Source organism: Lytechinus variegatus, chromosome 6 (genome assembly GCF_018143015.1).
Source record: "Lytechinus variegatus isolate NC3 chromosome 6, Lvar_3.0, whole genome shotgun sequence".
NCBI classification, from domain to species: domain Eukaryota; kingdom Metazoa; phylum Echinodermata; class Echinoidea; order Temnopleuroida; family Toxopneustidae; genus Lytechinus; species Lytechinus variegatus.
This window is the reverse complement of record NC_054745.1, coordinates 19,285,935-19,307,891: the sequence shown is the minus strand read 5'-3', so window position 1 is coordinate 19,307,891 and position 21,957 is coordinate 19,285,935. Positions and strand designations below refer to the sequence as shown.

The window sequence follows — 21,957 nt, the reverse complement described above, 5'->3', positions numbered from 1 at the left end:
GTACATCGTCAGAAGGCCCCATGGTAGACCAACATTGTTGAATGGGTATCCCTGTTTTTTTTAAATAATAAATAAAATTTAATTATTTCCTACTCTTCTTCCTTACTGTATTTATTTTATCTGTCTCTCTCTCTCCCTTTCTCTCTCTCCCTCTCTAACACAGTTTTCTTCTTTTCCTATTTTGTTCCATTTACATATTCGACTTTCATTTTACACTCTGTGCATAACGAGGGGGGGGGTAGTAAGACACCAACGTGGGAATAAAAACAACAATAATTTTACGAGGAGTGCAGGGCCGTTGGCACGATTTCTTTCATACCCTCTTCATTTTTTTTGGGGGGACCCCTTTTTATTTTTTCCTTTTCAATTCCACTTCTTTTCCCCCTTGACCCTTTTTAGGGGTTGGGGCAAGACCCCTTGCCCGATGTATCCGCGCCTGTCGAAGGCAAATTCTTTTCTTACCAGACCTTTTCTTTTTCTTCTCCTTTATCTTGTCCACTCATTTGTGGGGAAAAATAATACAACAATAAACCTTTATTAAAAAAAAAATCTGAGTTCGCTTTTCCCCGTTTTTCTCTTCCCCTCTTGGTCTCGCTTCATTTGCTCATCCCTCTTCCACTCTCTCCCTTCTCTCTCTCTCTGTCTATCTATCTACCTTTCTATCTTCCTCTCTCTCTCTCTATCGCTGTTCTACATTTACGCATAAAACGACGGTTTAACTATGTGGTTCGATCCTGCATCAAAGCGATTTATTTTTGTTCACACGGCAAGAAGGTGGTCATATCAGATCATCGAGGTGCAGGAACCTCGAAACGATTATTAAGGGGCTGGATTTTTCTTGTGAGAGAGAGGGAGAAATGAAAAAAGGCTTAAATATGTCAAATGACTACACTTTATCATATTAACAGAATTTCCAAGGGGTACGTGTTGCGAATGTTGTTTAACGTAGGCCAAGAGTTCCACGACATTTGCTCCGACGACAATGGCATCGCTCTAAATTCCGCATGCTAATCGAAAGACCAACTTCAAACACTTACTCAGCCCCCCCCCCCCCGAAAATAAGGGTTGGGGGGGCTTCGGCAGCCCCACTTCCCACTCCTGCGCGATTATGTTGTCTGTAAAGACCTGAATTATCTGCCAATTATACTAGTTTTCAATAAGAAGCCGTGCATTTACAATTTTATTCCGTTTTCAATATACTGTTGTTTTTTTACTCCGTAGAGTTTACTGACTGTCCATAAATGGAAATTCTTCTTTACATGCCGTGCAATATAAGAAAGACAAGAAATTATATAAATCTACACCGCAATTTCTAGCAGTGTAATGGTATCTGACGGTTGTTAGTTTTTTCTTCACAACCATAGGCGGCGGAAACGGGGGGGGGTGGGGGACAGATCCCCCCCCCCCCAAAAAAAAAAAATAGGTGGGGGACGGTCCCACCCCCCTAAATTTTTAGTTGATAACTTTTTTTTTGCTTGTCAATTTTGTTTCCTGCGTCCCCCCTAAATTCTGGTGAACCCCCTTAAAATATTTCTTTTCCCCCCCCCTGATGTCCTTTTTTTTTGCTTGTCAATTTTTTTTACATGTGTCCATCACAAATTTCAGGTAGACCACCCTAATTTTTTTGGCTTCCGCCGCCAATTTTCACAACCATGGTGGAGTATCCATTCTAAAACCAAAGTCATCGTCTTTTTTTTTAAGTTCATACCTAGTTACCAATTATCCATATAACATTTTCATATATTTGAAATCAGGATAAAAGAGGTTTGTATATTAAATGCCTTGCTCACGGGCATAGCTGCCGCGGTTGGGGATCGAACCCCGGACTTTTACATGTGTAGCAAGGCGCCTTAGACCACTCGGCCACGGCACCTCAAACATTATGATTGTGTAATCTCTCGATCACGATAAAGGTAATCACGATAATGGAAATAGATCGGTTTTGTTTTACAATTGCGGTGCTTTCCCGAAAAGCTATTGCTCTTCAGGAAGCAATACAGCTTTATGAATCCTGACTGGTGACGTCATCATTTTTAGGGAAAGTGAAATACCTTTCCAAACACTCTATTCGCTTCCTTTTGACATCGGATTTGATCTTAAATCCCGGTTGCCCTGCTTTCTCTTCAGTTGGTTTCTGTGTAACATACATTTACCCCTAAGTCACATCTATCGCTCAATATCGCGCTAGAGCACACACAATTGTAAATCATTTGTAAATGTGAAAACGTATGCACGCTTATGAATAGAAAAGAATTACATAGACCCCTAAAATAAGTAATAAAGTCGAAAGATGATGCACTCCATTGTCCGTTTCTCTATAGAAATCTCTCGAAGTTTTGCTTTAACTTTAATAGCACAATAATGTCTGAAACGACTTTGCAATCGGTAATATTTTTCTTGTTTTTTCGTTTTGCTTAGTTCTTTCTCTCTCTCTCTCTCTCTCTCTGTTACTCCCAGGTGCTTTAATTTCTTGTGCAATGTCAGTCGGGGGGGGGGTGAGTGGGTGAAACATGCTTGAGTATTTTTTTTATTATTATAACTTCCCATAATTATTTGAATTTAATAGGAATTTAAAGGAAAGAATCGCCATTGAACTTGACATTTATCTATTGTGATGTGTGTTTGTGTTTTATACAGCACCGGTTCGATTCTAAACTGATGTTTATTCAATACTGCTCTGATGTCATGGATGTGGACATGCTAAATCAACATCGGAGTTTTTGCAAAGTAGTGGGAAAGAATAGGCACAATTAAAATTTGCAATGTAAAAATGTCGTTAAACAGAAGCTTGTCCACCCGATTGAAAGTGAAGACTATTATTATTATTTGGGTTTTTTTTGTAATTTTTTGTGGACGAATTGTCCTTAATCATTGGTTTAACACCTTTTTTATTTATTTCATTTATTTTCATTATTCATTCATTTTTTTTTCATTTTTGCTTATAAATGTTTTTCGTTCACAAAAATATTTTTTGCTTGAAACTTTTTTTGGGGGGTGTCAAATTTTTCCTCGGAGAAAGTTGCCCCCCCCCCTTTTCGGAAAATCATGGATCAGCCCCTGCCTCAACGTTATTTCTTACTTCATGATGATCGTCCACTCCCATGAAAAGATTCTCTATTGTAGAATATGAAGAAAGTGTCCTACTAAGTTTATCTATACATTGACAAATGTATATACACTGCAAAAACTCTAGTGTTGATTTAACACCAATCTGTCCACACCAGAGAAGTGTTAAACAACACCAGCTTGGTTTGGGTCTAACACCAGATATGTGATTATACAACACCAATTAGCATTAAAACAGCATCGGTTTGATTCCAAGCTGGTGTTATTTCAATACTTCTGTGGTGTGGAAAGAAATAGATTTCGGGCTTGTGTTAAATCAACACCGGAGTTTTTAGTGAAACTTAACTGGAGTAGAATTTGTGATTGTGATTAGCGGTCGCAATTCTATTTTGGTTTGCTACAAAAAATATCTTCTTTAGCCTTATTTTTCACTGGAATCATAATTCAAATCACGTGTTTTTTTTTACCGTGTAAAGGGGCAGATCGTAAAAGATGCTAGATAAAAGGTTGCATTTACAAAATTGAATTTTTTAGATCAAAGTAAAATGTTGACGCAGTAAGGAAAAAAATTAAAGGAAACAATATTTCAATTTACCTGACTAATCTGTACATTTATTAGTTTTCCGTAAAAAGCCGTATTGATTAGCGATTTTATTCCGTATTCTATATTCAGCGTGAAAATGATCTACGGAAATTGTCAGCTATGCATGATAATTGATGCGTCCATGGTTGAGCCATGTCTTTAAACCATACGTAGTCAATCATCGATCTAATCTTTACAAAAAATCCTCGTTTGCCATGATTCTTATTATGGTTAATCGTGATGACGGAATTAAATTAATTTTTCTTTTTTTTACAATGGTGGTGCCTTGCCCAGAAGCTCTCAAGGAAATCATTGCGAACCCTGACAGGTGACGTCATCATTTTTAGGGAAAATGAAATACCATTTCAGACACTCTCTTCACTTCCTTATGGCATAGTAGCCTATTTGATCTTTATATCCTGGTTGCTTCGCTATCCCTTCAGTTGGTTTCTGTATAAATTCAATGCCTGCACCCATCCCGATATCACATCTGTAGCCAAGGCTCGGGGGTCCGTCATCTGCAACAGAAGCATCGGTAAGTGTCTTCTTTTACTTGCTGTTTGCTGTTGAGTTTTTTCTCTCTCTCCTTTGTGTATGTTTTTTTCATCCTCTGTTTATTTTCTCCTGTTTGTTGTTGTTGGTGTGTGTGTTTGTTCAGCTTTGGGGTCTGATGGGGGGAGGGGCGGGAGAATGCTCAATATACATTCATTCTTTCAAATTGCGTAGTTACGTCTTTTTTTTCATTATTATTTGCTTTAGCTGCATATTGTTGAAATATTATTTTTGAATGATTTCGGATTTTGCTGCATTGTAGAACGCTTATAGAGCCTTAAGCGCTATAATAACAAGTATAATTATAATTATTATTATGTCTCTGTTCTTCTACAATTTGCCTACTATATTTATTACACTGCTATTTAATTTGTGTATTGCACTGCTGCAATTATCATTTTGATTTATATTTCATTGATTATGTATAGGCCTATATGAAATTTATTTGAATGAATAACAAAGAAACAAAATTTTACAGAACGTGCATGGATCAAGGACTTACTCATCTATAGTTATTATAGCTATATTGTCTTTCATTTCATTTATTTTCCATTTCCAACAATAATTTACAATTTTTGTTACAAATATCTTGATATAATCATAATCAATAAAACAAGGAAATTGTACATGCATATTCATCAAGATAACCATGTATCAGGTCGGAAACGGAGGAAGCTGCTACAAAGCGAAGCTTGTAGAATGCAGTTGACGGAAACTATCCCATGACTGGAATTTGAACCCAAAACCCTCTGTTTCAAGGTCCGACTTATCCACTGGGCCACAACGATCCACATTATTATCGTATAATCTCATCAATATTATTATCACTATTATTATTATGATCATAATATTATATCATATTATTATCATTGTTGTTGTTATTATTATTTTTATTATTATTGTTGTTCTTGTTGTTGTTATTAATATAATTTTTCGGTTCACTATTCATTCTATTTTCATAGCCAACCGGGGAGCGTTTCATCAGTATTTTCATCCGACAAGTTGTCAGATCTGACATCTTTCCATGATTTTGATTGGTTGAGAGGCACTGTTCCTATGGAAACTGTCGGATAAAATGGGACTTGTTTCGACAAGTCCTTTCATGAAACGCCCCCCCCCCCCCCGAGCTTGTACATTCTTTAGAATTACCATGTGGTGCGTAAGTTAAGAGCAACTTTAAGAACGACTGGTGATCCTTTCTTGTGGTAACAGGTATATTGAATTTGCGAAGGTTTAGCGCGTGAGAATGGTATACCAGTCGTTCTCAAAGTCGCTCTTAACTTACGAACAGCTTTATGAAGCGGCTCCCTGGAATCTGCATGGATTATGCCCCATATGGCAGGAGGGGGGGGGGGGCAAGATGCCCCAACACAAATCATGGGAGTGATTCATCAAAATTTTCATCCGACAAGTTGTCAGATCTTAGAGCTTTCTTTGATTTTGATTGGCTGAGAAGTACGATGACTATGGTTACTTTGGGAAAAAAGGAGACTTGTCAGATTTTAAAGGAGTCCGACAGGTTCTTTCATGAATTGAAGCTCCCCTGACCTCGAATTTAGATAATGTAATATTTCTTGTAACACTAATCAAACTAAAGCTAAATAAATACTCCAAAATACATTTGATTTATTTGATTTATGAACTCGTCATATTCGGAACTTTGCGTTGTACATATAGATCCCTCGGTAATTTATTATGTATTTCTTCTCATTGCAGCATTGTAACGTGCATCCGTCATCATGGCATCGAAATCCAAAGCGGATAGACATGATAGAGATGACACGGACAGGCTCTCCAAAAGAAAATGCCAAGGGATAACATGGTCATGCGATGTACATGGGGAGCCAGTAAAATTTTACTCCACAGAATCCGAAATCGCTCTCTGCAATTCGTGCGCTAGTAGTACCGAAATGTTCAATAATCAGAATGAAGATCAGCTCAGAAACATCGAGGAAGTCATCATAGTTCGGAGGAAACGATTGAATGACAAACTGCAAAAGACGGAGGAGTTGGAGAGAGAACTAATGGCGGTCGAGGCTGAAATCAAGTCCACTGAAATTTCTGCAAAGAAGCATCTTCAGACAGTCAGCGACCGTCTAACCGCGTCGTTCGCAGAGTCGAGAAAGGTGCTTGAAAAAGCAAAGAATGCTGCGATAAAACTGTTAAAAGAAAGGATGAAATGGAGGAAGGAGACTGACGAGAAGGTGGGAGAAGAAATCAAGACCAGGAATGCTCAGATGGAACAGGAGCATAGAGTCAGCGAGCAGAGAGAATCAAACGTTCTTTCTGAGCTGCAGAATATCGGCGAGATCGTTTGTAAAAATATCAAAGATCTTACATACAAGACTCAACATGCACGGCACACTGCGAAGAACATGGCGTCAACCATCACACGTATAATCCATCAGGATAAATCATTGGTGATTGAAGCACCTGGTGTGATTGCATCCATTGATGAAAATCAATGTGTGGATGACCATCGTGATGTTACGGAACGTCTAGGTCGGTTACAACGTGAGGTTGATAAGGTGGATTTCTTTGTTGGAACGGCAGGCGGGAGAGAGTATGCAAGAATCGATGGCTATGTGGGCGAATGGGAACTTGTTAGGACTATCACACTGCCATCTACTCTTGATGATCCACTGCTGTGTGGAGGCGATGATGATAAGATATGCGTACACGAGCGCTACACTGGCTACTGTGATGACGAGTCTATCACCACGTACGTCACAAACATAAACACCGGAAAAATAGAGAAAATTATCGAAGATAACTGCAAGGAAATTGTATCATGCGCTGCTTTAGGCAACGATCTCATAGTATGTGGTAATTACAGATGGGGCGATGAAATCATGTATAAAAAGGACATGATTACGATGCTAGGTGGGCTCATAACAATTTATGACAAGCAATGGAATAAGATAAGAGATATCAGCATCCCTAACTGTGACAATGACTTCCCCGGGGACCCTTGGAACGAAGTGGTACTGGATGTTGACCGGAATGGCATGATCATCGCTGCTCAGTATAATCAGCCAAAGGTCTACTTCATCAACCCCCACGACGGAGGCATCGAAAATACTTTTGCATTTGACTGGAGTAAAGGTGTTTTAGGTATAGACGCCTTGTCATCAGGTAACATCGCTGTGCGCACCGGCTCAGATAAAGTAACTATCATCTCAGAAAAAGGACAAGAGGTGTTTGCTTTTCCCCGGGATCATTCCGGATGGTTCATCCCAGCATTTTGCGCCTTTGACAAGATTACAGAAATAGCTTACTTCGGGCCCGACGGACTTTCGGAACCGTCTGCCGAGGTCGGCGATGGCGAGGGGCCACGGGATGCCATCATCCAGGGTAAGATGCTCGATAAATCCGGAAAATATAGTGACATCCAGCTCCCGAGGGGGTGGCGACTTGTGACCCCTTCTGGTAACCTGATAAGCTGTGATGGAGACAAACTCGTGGTGTATAAAAAGAAATTTACCGTCTAAATCATTTCAACAGAATTAACTTTTACTGGTGATGAACCTAAATTGCATTTCGGCTGGTTTATGTGCTTGATGTTGAAAAAAAACGACGTAGTAATTATTTATTTAAATATTTAATCCAAAATGCTCTTTTATCTTAATTGCTTTCAAATAAATGGAAATGATATATGCATTATCGGTAACTAGGTGTGCACTTGTTAAAAAAAATTATTTACCACTCTCGTTTCAAAGTGCAAATATGTTATTTTGGAGCCTCTTTTGATTTTTGAACGATATTTACATGGCATCATTTGATTTTATTTGAGTATAATACAAAATGTTCAAATTGATGACTCATATAACTCATGATATGGTGTTTACTGATTTTTGTATTTTGCTTCGTAATCACTGGTAATATCACAATGACCAAATATGTCAAGTGCTGAAGAACTGTAGTGCATAATGTTTAGCCCTGTTTGGTATATATAGTCATGAATCTTTATTATGTTGCGTTCAGAAAATGGACAAATGGAAAAATTTATCTTCGATATTTAAGTGTAATTAATAACGGAATTGATACATTTTTGGATTTGAGAAAGAATTGCATAACATCTCAGCCCCCACTCCCCCCCCCACATAAATAAGTAAATGAATAAAGAAATAGATAATAATAATAATAGAATAAAATATTTTTAAAGATCCGCAAAGTGAAACATGTCACAGGCCGTTTTATACGTCCCTGTCCTGGCTATCTCTATGTTTTTCCCCCTCTTTCCTCCTCATACACTCTTAAGACATCAAAGTGGTGATTACTTACATGTATTTAGCCCCTCCACGATACTGTTAGGAAAAAAATGCGAATTTGATCTATTTTTCCCCGTAGTCAGAACCCTAAAAAAAAACAAGGTTCCCAAAGTTAACATGGTTAAAGTGGGACTTGTTTTGCTCCTTGGTGATATTATGTGAGTTGATTATATATTGAGTATATAAATTGGCGTGTTATCATTCTAGAAAGCCTCTACAGTATAAAATACTGGAATGATGTGAGGAGTAGAGTGCTTTTGGTTCGTTTCTTGTGGCTGTGGCTGTAGGAGGTGTCGTGGCCGAGTGGTCTAAGGCGCCTGGATTCGATCCCCGGCCGCGGCACCTACGCCCGTGAGCAAGGCATTTAATCTACAATGCTCTTTTATCTTGCTCTCAAATAAATGAAAATGCTGTATGCGTTATTGGTAACTAGGTGTGCACTTTGTTTAAGAAAGTTTCTTCTTTAAAGGCTACAAATACGGGTCAAGTATATAGAATTCAGTTAATAGTGTACAGAACTCATTTAGAGAAAATTGATAACTTCGTTTTTGCATTTTCCATTTCACTTTTATCTTTGGCTTGCAAATATACCGTTGCGTTTGCGATTTTACTTACAATATTATAGAGCAATCCGTATTTTGTTGTTTTAATCCATAAATCGTTTCAAGCGTGTTGAGTGAAACTATTTGCATTGTAGCCTTTTGTTATTGTTTTTTACAGGTTTAATGAATCTATGAACTATCAGTGGTTGTCTAATAAATAAACGATAAAAAATGAATGAATATTTTATCATCATTACAAAGATGATTTTGAAAACAGAAAAAGTTTATTGTAATCGAGGGAGAACGAGTGATTGGTAAGGGAGGGAGTCACGAAAAAAATTAGAAAAAAATTGGAAAAGGGAAGGGGGAGGGAAGGGGGGGGGGGTAATGAGTGGAAAAGATACAGTGTTGCAGTCTATTGGATTTGAGGTCAAAGGGAATGCAAAACTGTGCTTAGTGTCAAACTGGGCACTGTCTTTGATATAAAGGCCCGTATTCTGAAGTCGGGTTTAACTTAAACTCAGGTTAAAAGTTGTGGTTTAAGTATGGGAAGCCAATTGTTACATAATCACTTACAGTAGAGATATCAAACTTCAGCTCATTCGGCTCTCAAATCATTCATAATTGTGAAGGAAGTATATATAGATTATTGTCTTCACAATCGATGAATCAGGAAAGAGCACAGTAAACATAAGAAACGTACAACATGATAAAAAAATTGATACTTTTGGCTTCCCATACTTAAACCACAACTTTCAACCAATAAGCCAGTTCGTAGTTCCTTTCTGCGCATGATCAGAAGAAGGTCATTTGTACTTAAGTGACATGGTGCTTTAAAATCTAATGAGATAAGCACCAACTTTGATGTCTTGATTATTCATATATTCTTTTGAATTGTCGTTTTCATTTACATCCACAAAAAAAATCAATGCTTCCACGAACGACTGGTATGTCACAGTTTGTCAAGTACATCGTGCAACATGCTAGGATATGCATTCAAACTACGAACTGGCTTATTAAATACAATAGACCACGGGAATTAGCCTCCTACCGTGACATTTAAAATACGAGTCGTAAATGTAACATTCAACGTTGTCTCAACAATTCAGTTGGAAGCCTCTTTAAAAAAAAAATGTATTGTGCAAATATACTCTTGGCAATTTTTTTTTATAATGATGGATTAAGAGCTCAGTTGCAAATGGGTTCCAATTTTCATCAATTTTTTTTTTTTGGGGGGGGGTCTCAATGTACAGACTTTTAACTTTTAATAGCTCTAAAAGATAATACCAAAGAATCACAGCTCGTATTTACTACCACTAAGTAATATGTATAATATATATATATATATATATATATATATATATATATATATGTATATGTGTGTGTGTGTGTGTCAATTTATAGACATATAGTAGCTCTATCAGATGATACCAAAGATAAGTTGAATTTCCATTTAAAAAGTGAACCGCAAAGTCACTTTTTTTTAAGGGACTAGATCCATTTTTCTTCAAGTTTATTGCTTTTTGCCTAAAACATATATATATTTATTCGCTCTAACGATATCAGAAAAAAATGAATTTAACATTAAAACGTGAACTAAATTGGTAAAGAAAAAACATTTTTTTTATAAGGGATCGGATTCATTTTAGTTTGCTTGTGTTGTGAATTATATATACATGAAGAAAGGAAGATTTCTTTTATATCCAATTTTGTATTCACGTGATAGGGTAGTACATCCTGTTTCACACAAGAATATTGCAATATGGAAAAATAACAAGTGGAATGCCTCTGGCCGTCTCACCTGCATCACGCGGTTGAATATAGCAGCAGTGCTGACTTTGAATACTACTCTAACTCACACAAGATGTTCAGTGATACATGGTTACTCTTATGTCCACTTTTTATGAACGAGACCAATAAACTTACAGAGATATGATGGTTATTCAACAAAAAACCCCAACATAGCCAAAGTTCATTGACCTTACATGACCTTTGACCTTGATCATGTGAACTGAAACTCGCACAGGATGTTCAGTGATACTTGATTACTCTTATGTACAAGTTTCATGAATCAGATCCATAAACTTTCAAAGTTAAGATGGGAATTCAACAGATATCCCCAATTCGGCCAAAGTTCATTGACCCTAAATGACCTTTGACCTTGGTCATGTGACGTGAAACTCATGCAGGATGTTCAGTGATACTTGATTAACCTTATGTCCAAGTTTCATGAAAAAGGTCTATATATTTTCTAAGTTATGATGACATTTCAAAAACTTAACCTCAGGTTAAGATTTCGATGTTGATTCCTCCAACATGGTCTAAGTTCATTGACCCTAAATGACCTTTGACCTTGGTCATGTGACATGAAACTCTAATAGGATGTTTAGTAATACTTGATTAACCTTATGGCCAAGTTTCATGAACTAGGTCCATATACTTTCTAAGTTATGATGTCATTTCAAAACTTAACCTCATCAGGTTAAGATTTGATGTTGACGCCGCCGCCGTCGGAAAAGCGGCGCCTATAGTCTCACTTGCTTCGCAGGTGAGACAAAAACGGTGATTTTTCTCGGACCCTGTTTGCAACCAAACTCTATTATATCTATGTAGACCTGTACGTCCCGTTAAGCTGTGTAAAGTTTTATGTTCATGTAACATGACCGCTTAGACACTTCCAAAATCATGAACTCAGTCTCCCATGCTCTCCTGTACATTCTATCTCCAAAGCTCTTCTTTAATTTAATTAAACTAAAATTATTGAACTGAAGATAGGGTGAACACAGAATAAATTAAAAGTTAACAAGATGAAGTCCATATCAGCACTGACTTTACTTTCCAATCCAATCTTTTGGGAAGTTCTGCCAATGTACCCACATTGGATAATCATAGAAATCTACCAATCAAATAGAAGGAAAATGGTATGAACTATAAAATGAACTAGCCCTATTTAAAAATATGAACCAATCAGAACAGAGAAGGGTGATCATGAGTTAAACTGAATCCTAATGAGAATTAAACAATAAGACCATGTGGAGTGGAAAGCTAATGGAAGACCAGGAAGCATGACTGAGGAGGAAACTGAATGAAAGAATGAAATGTAATGAACCTGTGTTGCTATGTGGGATGTATTGTGGAGATGGAATGAAAGATGAGATCATGACAATGTATGTGGATTGTGAGGATGGAAAGAAGGATGAGATGAGTTGGAATGGAAGTAAACAAGTTGAATGTAAACAACGTATGGAAAGCCAAATGTAAGAGTACAGATTAAATAAATAAACCCAGCAATATGTACTGTTACATTCAGAATGATTCTGTTTATTTTTCTTCAACATGTTCAGGTTTTCTTAAGCAGTGTACCTGGTGAATCAAATTAATCAATAATTTCCATCGCATACATCCTTCCCTTACCCTATGTGCCACTTAAGCGAAGACAGTTAGAAATAATCGATGGGGCCTTTTTATGCTTTCTTCACTCACAAAAGCTGGTTTTACCAATCAATACGTTTCGACGCACCTATAACACATCCAAGTATAACCTATAATAGCAACTATAACATCAGTCACACATGTGCAACGTCTTTCTGTAGCCTACACCTCCACATCTATACTGTTCTGGTTTAACATTAATAATGTTATCGCCAACATGAACTGCGTAAAGTTGAACCAACGCACCGCCAAGCTTCACCCATGCATATATCTGCCACAAGCTTCATTAAGAACCAAAGCACTGTACGTAGTAGCCAGCAGGGTAAGTAGAGCCCAACAACAAGCTTCTATGGGTCATTTTCTAGCAAGTGCTATTCTGAGGAACGAGTATTATTGACTGGGGGGGGGGGGGCACTTGAAAATGAAAATGAAAGGATGTCTTTTTCGCGATAGTTCACGTTACGTACGTAACGTGATAAGGGTGTCAAAAACACAAAAATAATGAAAAAAAGGTACCTATTTCGCTAGGAAAATTACGTGTTCACGTTTGTTTCCAATACTTGTTAAGGGTAGGGTTTCACACGCCAATACTTGTTAAGGGGTGCATTTTCAGAATACGGAAATTACGTGTTCAGGGTGCTTTTCGAGACCCCATGGTCGCGCATGGTATCCACTCGTGAATGGAAGTGGCCCCCGGGGGGGGGGGGGTGGGGTGGGAGTCTTTAATATCGTAAGGATTGTGCAAAAACACAGTTGGGCAGTTCCACGGTTACGGAGTGACATTCAGAAACAAGTTTTTATGGCATTCAAACAAAGATATCACCCATATTTAAATAGTTATTCGCAAAGAAATGGTACCTGACGGTAGTGGCTGAAACCCACTTTTCAAAATAATAGCATTTGTTATTTTGATCCACTGAATTAATGAGATATGAATATTCACAAACATGGTTGCGGAGTGACGCAAAATGGACGTGCATATTTGAGGAGAAAACATATTGCTAAAACTCTTTGAACTATCGAAATGCTGAGTTATTGATTGGATAATATGTTGTTCTAGCTTTAATATGCTGCATTATATTGAAAAATTGGTGTAATTTTTCATTAATTGTAACTTAAAACATAAATGCATAACAGGTTACGGAGTGACGATTACAGAGTGACATCTGAAATATTCACACATAGGCAAGATAGAATGAACTTATATTTTAAAATTTTATTTTGATATGGAGTAAAATGATGACCTTCAGATTATCCGAAAGAAAATTTTACAAAACAAGAAATAGTTATCTGTTCAATTATAATTAAGTAAAAAGAACAATATATGTAGTCCCATGTATAGATATTTTGTATGGTTTGGATTCTCCTATAGTGAGATGCGTAAGGAAAAAAAATGTAGCTAATCATGTTCCCCTTTTGTATTTATGAAATCCCATTTGAGTTTTGATAGAAAATTTTGATCCAGATTTGAAATAGAGCCAGTAATTATTTCAGGAAAATGTCCACTTTTGCCCAGTATCGTATTAAAGTCATATCCCTCATAAGTTACAAGGCCTAGCATAACAAGCTCGGTAAAAATTGGTGTAATTTTTCATTAATTGTAACTTAAAACATAAATGCATAACAGGTTATGGGATTTTTTTTTGTTTAAATCATATTTATTTCTTCCTCATATCACATGTAAAAAAAATATATATATAACATGATATCATTTAAACTTAATTGTTTCAAGTTTACACATAAACATTTTAAAATGGTGAGAAAGGGAATATATATGAATTTCAAATGTAAACTTGAAATTAACCTGCTCACAATTCTTTAACAACTTATAATCACGAAGGGATAAATACAGAACAGAATCCGGGTACAAAAATCTAAATTACGGAAATAAACTTATAATCTGTATATAAAACTCAAGTTAAGATTCTCCATACACTTCAATCAAAATGATTAATGAGGAAGTTATAGTAATAAAAAAACACACACAACTTAAAGCCAGACCCTTAGGTACACTTAACCCCCTACCCCCATAAACTACAAATAAAGAATAATAATAATGGGGGATGGAAAGACGATCACTGCGTGAAGGCTTATCGAGCATAAAGTTAAATAATGAGGAGTACAAGCCATTTTTAATATGTTATTATCTTATTAGTATTATTGTTATTATTATTACTGCTATTATCATTATTATTATTGTTGTTATTGTTACTGTTAAAATCATAATTATTTATCATTATCATCATCATCATTATATTTTGTAGAAGAAACAATTTTGATTTGTTTGGGTGTGGGTGCTTACTTGAGTTAACTATCAGCCAATCTATTCGAATGACATGGGCCTGGAGTGCCAAAAAATAAAAACAACAAAAAAGCATTAAAATGAAGGTGAATTTGGTCAGAAAAAATATATGACAAAAAAGCAAAAGAAGAAAGGATTCGATCTTTTCCAAGATAAAGGTGATTTGGGTCAAATTTCCACTTTTTAGCATACCCCCAAAAGAAAAAAAAACAGGGAGAGCTGTCTATGGTGTATTACGTACGCATGCAGCCCCCCCCCCCCGAACAAGTTCAGGGGGGTGGTACTCCATGTCCCGCTTCCCAGAAATATGTTGAAAATGTTGAATGAATATAATGACTTCAGAATCTTTAAAAAATGTTCATTGCAAAACTTATAACAACGGACCCGTGATTAAGGGATTCAATATGTTAAGCGTCCACCAATCCCATTTCAAACAATAGTAGATGATAGCATGCATTATAATTTTGTCATGTTCCCTTTGGTCTATTTTTCAGATTGAGATGTGTATTCACCAGGCGTGGTAGCAGCTCATTACCGAGCATCGTGCGAGATATACTGTAGCACTTGAACTGGATGAACTTGATTAACTTTTGATCGACTGATGCTCAAATGGACGACAACATAGATTGAATCTGATTCCGAAGCATTGCTATAATTTTCAAAAAGTAAATGTTTCCCGCGAAAAAAAATTGCCATAACTGTAAGGACGCTTGAAGAATTCAAATATAAATTCTCTAACATATAGTAAGTCGCATATGCGAATGACAAGCGAACCATCCAAGTAGGGTACTTAAAGGCAGGTACCAATACTGTAAATTATACATCATGAGAAGACAAAGAAGAAGGATCCTCGTAACGATTGGCTGCTTTGTTGGTGCGATTCTTTTTCTCATGACTCTTGACTACCTTGGAAAGGGAGATTTGGGAGAGGAAGACGGCGGCAACACTCTTTCTTCCATCAGGCTTTTATCCCTTTTCTTTAGCAGAAGAGATCATCCAGGAGTGTCCAAAGACAGCGAGATAACATGTTACTTCTTTCAGAGATGGCGACCCGAAGAACCCCTGTCTCAGCCAGAACTTGACACCAGGCAATGTCAGAAGCGAATGCCACATGGACTTGTTATAGGAGTCAAGAAGGGTGGAACAACCGCCATGGCAAGGTATCTGGGCTTACACCCCAAGGTATCTTTCTCCCGTTCAGTCCAACCTGGTCCGGACATCACTGAGGCAACAATGGCCGAGTGGAAGGAGACCTTCCGACTGACGTCCGCATATCAGATGCCAGTCACAGGATATCCGGGTCTCTTCAGCGGCATGCAGCCGCAACTGCTGCAGATGTTGAGGAAATATCTTCCTGCGGACATCAAGTTGATCCTGATGCTCCGGGATCCAGTGGAACGGTTGGTGTCTGACTTTGTGCATACGGCGACCATTGCCGACCGCTACCAAGGAGAGGAGAGGAAGAAATTTGAAGAACTTGAGGGGTTCAAAGGAACCCTTCACGCTACTGTGTTGGATGATCTCGGTCATGTCAATCCCTTCGCATCAATAGTCCGCCTAGGAATGTACGCCATTGACTTGAGGGCGCTATACCAGCAGATACCTGAGGAGAGAGTTCTAATAGTCGACGGTAACGAGTTCAAGAAAGACCCATTTCCGATTTTGATTCAAGTGGAACGTTTCCTAGAACTGCCCCCATTTTTCAAGCGTGATCACTTCCAGTACAACACGAACAAACATTTTTATTGCGCGAATATTGAAAGCAGGCCCGACGTCAAATGTCTGAACTCACAGAAGGGCCGGAAGCACCCGAAGATTTCCGATGCAGTCATCGAGAAGTTGTACGACTTCTACCGTCCCCGCAATCAGGAACTTAAAAGTGATTTCGGTTTGAACTTTTCCTGGATAGACCTCTGATGGCAATGTTGTTTTTAGTGTTCGAGTCACGCTATACCATGTATACAGTAGTGCATCAACTGCAGACTAACCCGTTGGATACTAACACGTGCTTTTCATAGACTAAATCTCCAACGGTCTACATGGTTTAATACATGCTGCAGGAATTGATCCAATATATGCCAAAGGGTTATGCTAGCCCCCCCCCCCTCAAAAAAGGAAGATAAACATGAATAAGTAAATAAAAGAATAAACAAATAATTTTATCTTAACATTTTAAAAAGACAAGTAAAACAAATTATTATAACCGTTTGCACTGAATTATTCCGTAAAGAAAGTAACAAAAAATAATATTAATTCAGAAAAGAATACTAATTATTACTTCTTTCATCATCTTTCTCTCTTTTCTCCCCTCGATCCTCGGGGGGGGGGGGGTCGTTCCATAAAACTTGTTACAATAATAACTTGTAATTTTAGTGAAAAGCTATTGAAATCCTTTAATCCGATTGACCGATAGTAATTCAGTTATAGAAATTGTGTAATTGTAATTATAACCAGTTTCTTTTTTGAAACGAGGCCCTGTACGTTACACTCTTGACAAAGTTATATTTGAATAGGTAGTCTCTAGATTCCGAGGATTCAAAAAAGATTTAGATATAAACCTTGTGGATTTTAATATAAAATCTTTTCAGATTTAAAAGCCAATCCTTTAGATTGAAAATAAATCCAATATTCGGCTAGTCATTATTCACGGCTGGTTTTGATTTGTTTTAATTTCTATTTTTCAATCGACAATTAATTGAAAAATAACATTTATTCGTTTAAATGACAGCACATGTAAATCTTTTTGCCAAGAATTCTCTATTGTCTTTTTTTATGTACGTAAATGACTAAGTGTAGTATTTAAAGTTGCATACTATATATTTGATTTTTTGAATTACTTAAAAAACGTACGTTACTTTAATTTTGTTATTTGCTCATGAGAGCATATCAAACGTCATTAAAATCATTATGGATTTAAGCTTTTTTTTACATTTATGTTTTTTTCTATTACAGAATGAGTTCCATGACATTTACTCCGACGGCAACTTATCCGATTGAAAATCTGCAAGTTTTGCCAAACATTAAGTCTTGGAGATTAGTTTTTAAAAATCTAACTTCGAAAACTAAACATTTTGACCTAATTCTGAACCCAAAACTCTATTACAATCATAATACCTTGGTCACATTTGCTCTACGGCGGCCGTACGGCGAGTCGGAAACAGCCGTTTTATTAATTTTGATTCAAACCACCTATTGGACAAAAAACGTTAAAACGGCTGTTTTCAACTCGCCGTACGACCGCCGTAGAACAAATGTGACCATGGTATTACTTTACCGTTTGCTCTCTGATATTTCAAGACTGGAGTAAATGCCGCAGGAGAAAATGTCGTGTCGCCTACAGATGATTTAATACATCAGTCGAAAAGGAAGTGTGGGGAAGGGGTGAAATCAAGGGGGGGGGGGGGGTCTCCCTGACGATAGATTGGTTCCGGGGGGAAGTGAGACAAATTGCTGGAATACGGGACTGTCCCTTGAAAGCTGGTCACCCTGGGCACGGAGGATGCTGAGAGAGAGTGGGAGGGAGAGAGAGAGAAAGAAAGAAGGACGGAGACGTACAAAGAGAGATATAAGTAATTCTTTAAAACAAACAAAATAGCGGTAATGTCCACCCCCCCCCCTCCCGCCTGCTCTGTTTCCCAATCCCCAGCAACATAGGCCAAACCCGGCTAAAATAATGTTTATATTATTTGTTGGTGTATCAATCATAAAATACTTTAAAATAGTTGACAATGTAACTTATAATGTTAACTAAACTTCCTGTTTTACTAACATGAGCGCCTTAATCCTGGGCCTTGATTCATCTCAACTCAATGTATATATAGAGAGAGAGGGAGGGCTCACTTGCAAAAGAAAGGAGGTTAGGTCCATTTTTCATCAAATTTGTATTTTATGTCTTACTGTATAAATTTTTAGTAGCTCTATAAGATGATACCAAAGAAAAGTTGAAATTCCTATTAAAAAGTGAACTAAAATGGCAAAGAAAATTCACTTTTTTCAAAAGGGGTTAGGTCCATTTCAGTTTAGTTGCAAAAGGGGTTAGGTCCACACAGAATTGAAGAAAATATGAAGACAGGTAGATTTCTCGTATACCAAATTTTATGTTCTCATGGTAGGGTATCACGAAAATTCAGTTTCGCACAAGAATGTTGCAATATGGGAGAATTAAAAAAATGATTTCCTTGGAGTGGACCTAACCCCTTTTGCGACTAAAATCTGAAGAACTCATTTATCAAAAGGGGTTAGGTCCATATTTCATAAATTCTATTGTTTTCTGTCTCTAAACCTCTAAAAGTTTAGTCACTCTGATGATGCCAAAGACAATATGAAATTCAAATGAAAATGTGAATGAAGTGGCAAAGAAAAATTACCTTTTTAATCAAAAGAGAATGGATTCATTTCAGTTTACTTGCAAAAGGGGTAGGGTCCACAATGATATTTTTTTTAAATATATAGAAAAAAAATGAAGACAGGTAGATTTCTGTTATACCCAATTTTATGTTCACATGATAAGTTAGTACATCACGACAATTTAGTTTCTCATAAGTATATTGCAATAAGTGAGAATAAAAAAAACATGTTTTTTTTTCTCGGAATGGTCCAAAGTGGACCTAATCCCTTTTGCATCTAAACTTTTCATATACACAAACACACCCCCACATATATAATATATATATAGTTGAAGCCAATTGAAAAAAAAAGTTGAAGCCAGCAGAAGTTTACATAGGCCTACATATACACCCAGGAAATTCAAAGAAAATTTGACACTTGCAAAACATCATAAAATTTACTGTATCTTATAAAATATTTGTGCTATCACGACAAATTTGATATCAAACAAATGAGTATGCCATGCCCCTTCACACGGGCCCCTTCATCACAATGCTTTGTCATCAGGAGCTGAAAAAAATATTTAGGTGTAATTTTTTCCCTAAAAATCTTCATATTTTAGACAAATTGAAAATAAAAACTTGACAAAAACATATCATATTTGTGCTGGTTTCTTCTCTACACAAGCATTTCAGATTACAATTTTTGTTCAGTGGTGACATATCATGATAGAAAGTGTAATTTAAATCATAGATTTGACATAATATTATGAAACTATGTTTGAAAATATAATAACAAATGATAGAATACATTCGGCAGGAATATTTTTTTTCAAAAAGAATTCCACCTGAAATATATTTTAATCCCAACGGCATTCCCATCATGTGCAAAAGCTTAATACGCTCTTTCATTTGATACCAAATTCGTCACGGTAGTATTTATATTTCTGCAGATGTAGTAAATTTTACGACGTTTGGCAAGCGAACAAATTTCACTGGGTGTATGTAAACTTTTGGCCTCAACTGTATATACATACTAGTACTTGTCTGCGTGGCATCTGGATTCTATACCCCCCCCCCCCAAACCGTACATTTTCTTTTTATTTTGTCCAGTTTGATTGTAAACTAGCTGCACTATTTGACGAAAAAGAAAGAAGAAGATTAAGAAAAAGACGACGAAGAAGAAGAAGTAGGAAAAAAGGTAGAGCCATTTTTTTTACATATTTTATTTTCTTCCTCTTTCAAATCGATAAGTTAACAATCACAATTCATAGAAATCAAGATTGTGTATATGTATGCAAAACACGAAACAAAGAAATATATCAACACTGTTAGAAAATTTATCCTTAAAATAAAAGAAGTTCCTGCAGCAGAGTCTCGAGAACACCTGTAATCTCACCAAATTGCCTATTACAGGAAATTGGTATTTGGTGTATGGAATCTTACAAATTTCCTTAAATTTTCCTTTGTAAACAGACCTGTTCTAATAAATTGCAGAAAAATTCCTGTTTCATGAATTTACAGAATGATTCTGTTATTTTTTCTGTAAAAATCACGGGTTTTTTAACAGTGAATATTACTAAGATTACAAATTTTTAGAATTATTACAAATGCAATTTACTGCCCCATTTCTCTTACATAACAATGAGAAAACAGGAAAAAATATATATCAGTCGGCAAACATAAAACAGATTTTGTAAAATACGGCTTTTTCCCTGAACAGAATAAAAATAATATCTTTTGCACATAACTTAAAATGGATAAAATATTATTTTAAAGGTTAATTAGAGGAAAGTTATTTTCCCTAAAATGTCCCTATAAACTCAACTTACGTAAACCCATGCCCCCTAATCTCTCTCCCCTGACGCTCACACATTCACACTTTAAAACCCACCGACCCCCCCCCCCGTCACATCCATCTACACACGTACACTATCCTGCTCTGGTAGAGCCGTCCGTATTGATCAAATAAACAAAGCAAAACAGAAACAAAATTGAATCAACCAATACATTCATAGTATTAAGACAGGTATGCATTGATCTGTTCACCCGAACACCCCCCCTTTTCAAACGCCTATGTAAAAATCCGTATCTCTCTATTCTTTAAACTATTTTGTCACTTTTTGTGCGGTTGGCAATATTCCCTGTTTTCTTGAACTTAAAATAATATATAAAAAGATAATTCCATTTATCAAAGATACTCTTGTATGGTGTTTTTCTTTGTTAGATATCCCCATGAAAATTTTTTTCCATATGTCACTGCCAAGTACATTCAGTCGAAAATTTTTACTCATTTCTTCCCATAATCGCTTGACCATGTTAACTTCGATTAGGACAATAAAAAATAATTGTTGGTAAGATTCAACTTCTTTGTTGGTAAGATTCAACCCCTTTTTTTTACTAAAGTGAAAAAAAAAATCTGTCTCAAAACCAAATTTTGAAAGTTCCCTTTCCGTGTATACAGCCTCTTGTATTTTTGTATTGAAATTCTATGCGTTTTTTGCATTGCAAATTTCAGTCTCAGAAATACTTCTTTCGATTCCCCCTGGCCATTTCCAGACCCCAGATCATATTCGGATTGCCCATCTGTAACATGAAAATAAAATACAAAATCATTTTGAAATTTGTCTATGCCAAATGATCATATATTCGTCTAAATTTTATATCACATAGTTTCTGAACACGCCCAACTATCATAAATTCAATTTCAAAGTTGTCTGTATCCATTTCCATTAATCACCTTGTAGGCGCCTATCCACTCTCCTGTTTTTACTGAAAATATCTTTTTTCTGAGCAAGTTTTCAGATGAAAATTTCAAATTATACTAGTATGAAACTGGTTTTAATTGACCTCCAAATATTATATCTGAGACCTTAAGTATACC

The 21,957-nt window shown here is 36.5% G+C and overlaps 2 protein-coding genes across 3 annotated transcripts; both read left to right on the top strand.

The window, feature by feature from the left end:
* Positions 1-3,958: 3,958 nt before the first annotated feature.
* Positions 3,959-7,844, top strand: LOC121417148. Its single transcript, XM_041610740.1, has 2 exons — positions 3,959-4,184; positions 5,918-7,844. Exon 2 carries the CDS (start codon positions 5,941-5,943, stop codon positions 7,690-7,692), a length of 1,752 nt encoding a protein of 583 aa, XP_041466674.1. The 5' UTR covers positions 3,959-4,184; positions 5,918-5,940; the 3' UTR covers positions 7,693-7,844.
* A 4,659-nt stretch (positions 7,845-12,503) lies between these two features.
* On the top strand, positions 12,504-17,701 carry LOC121417147 (heparan sulfate glucosamine 3-O-sulfotransferase 1-like). 2 transcript variants are annotated; one of them, XM_041610737.1, is made up of 2 exons: positions 12,504-12,749; positions 15,243-17,701. In XM_041610737.1, exon 2 carries the CDS (start codon positions 15,574-15,576, stop codon positions 16,663-16,665), a length of 1,092 nt encoding a protein of 363 aa, XP_041466671.1. In that variant the 5' UTR covers positions 12,504-12,749; positions 15,243-15,573; the 3' UTR covers positions 16,666-17,701. The 2 variants fall into 2 exon arrangements, with proteins under 2 accessions (XP_041466671.1, XP_041466670.1); XM_041610736.1 differs by having other exon boundaries at positions 12,504-12,768.
* The last annotated feature ends 4,256 nt before the right edge of the window (positions 17,702-21,957 follow it).

Excerpts from the sequence above, each read along its gene's own strand:
- LOC121417148 (XM_041610740.1), top strand. The coding sequence starts at position 5,941 with ATGGCATCGAAATCCAAAGCGGATAGACATGATAGAGATGACACGGAC.
- LOC121417147 (XM_041610737.1), top strand. The coding sequence starts at position 15,574 with ATGAGAAGACAAAGAAGAAGGATCCTCGTAACGATTGGCTGCTTTGTT.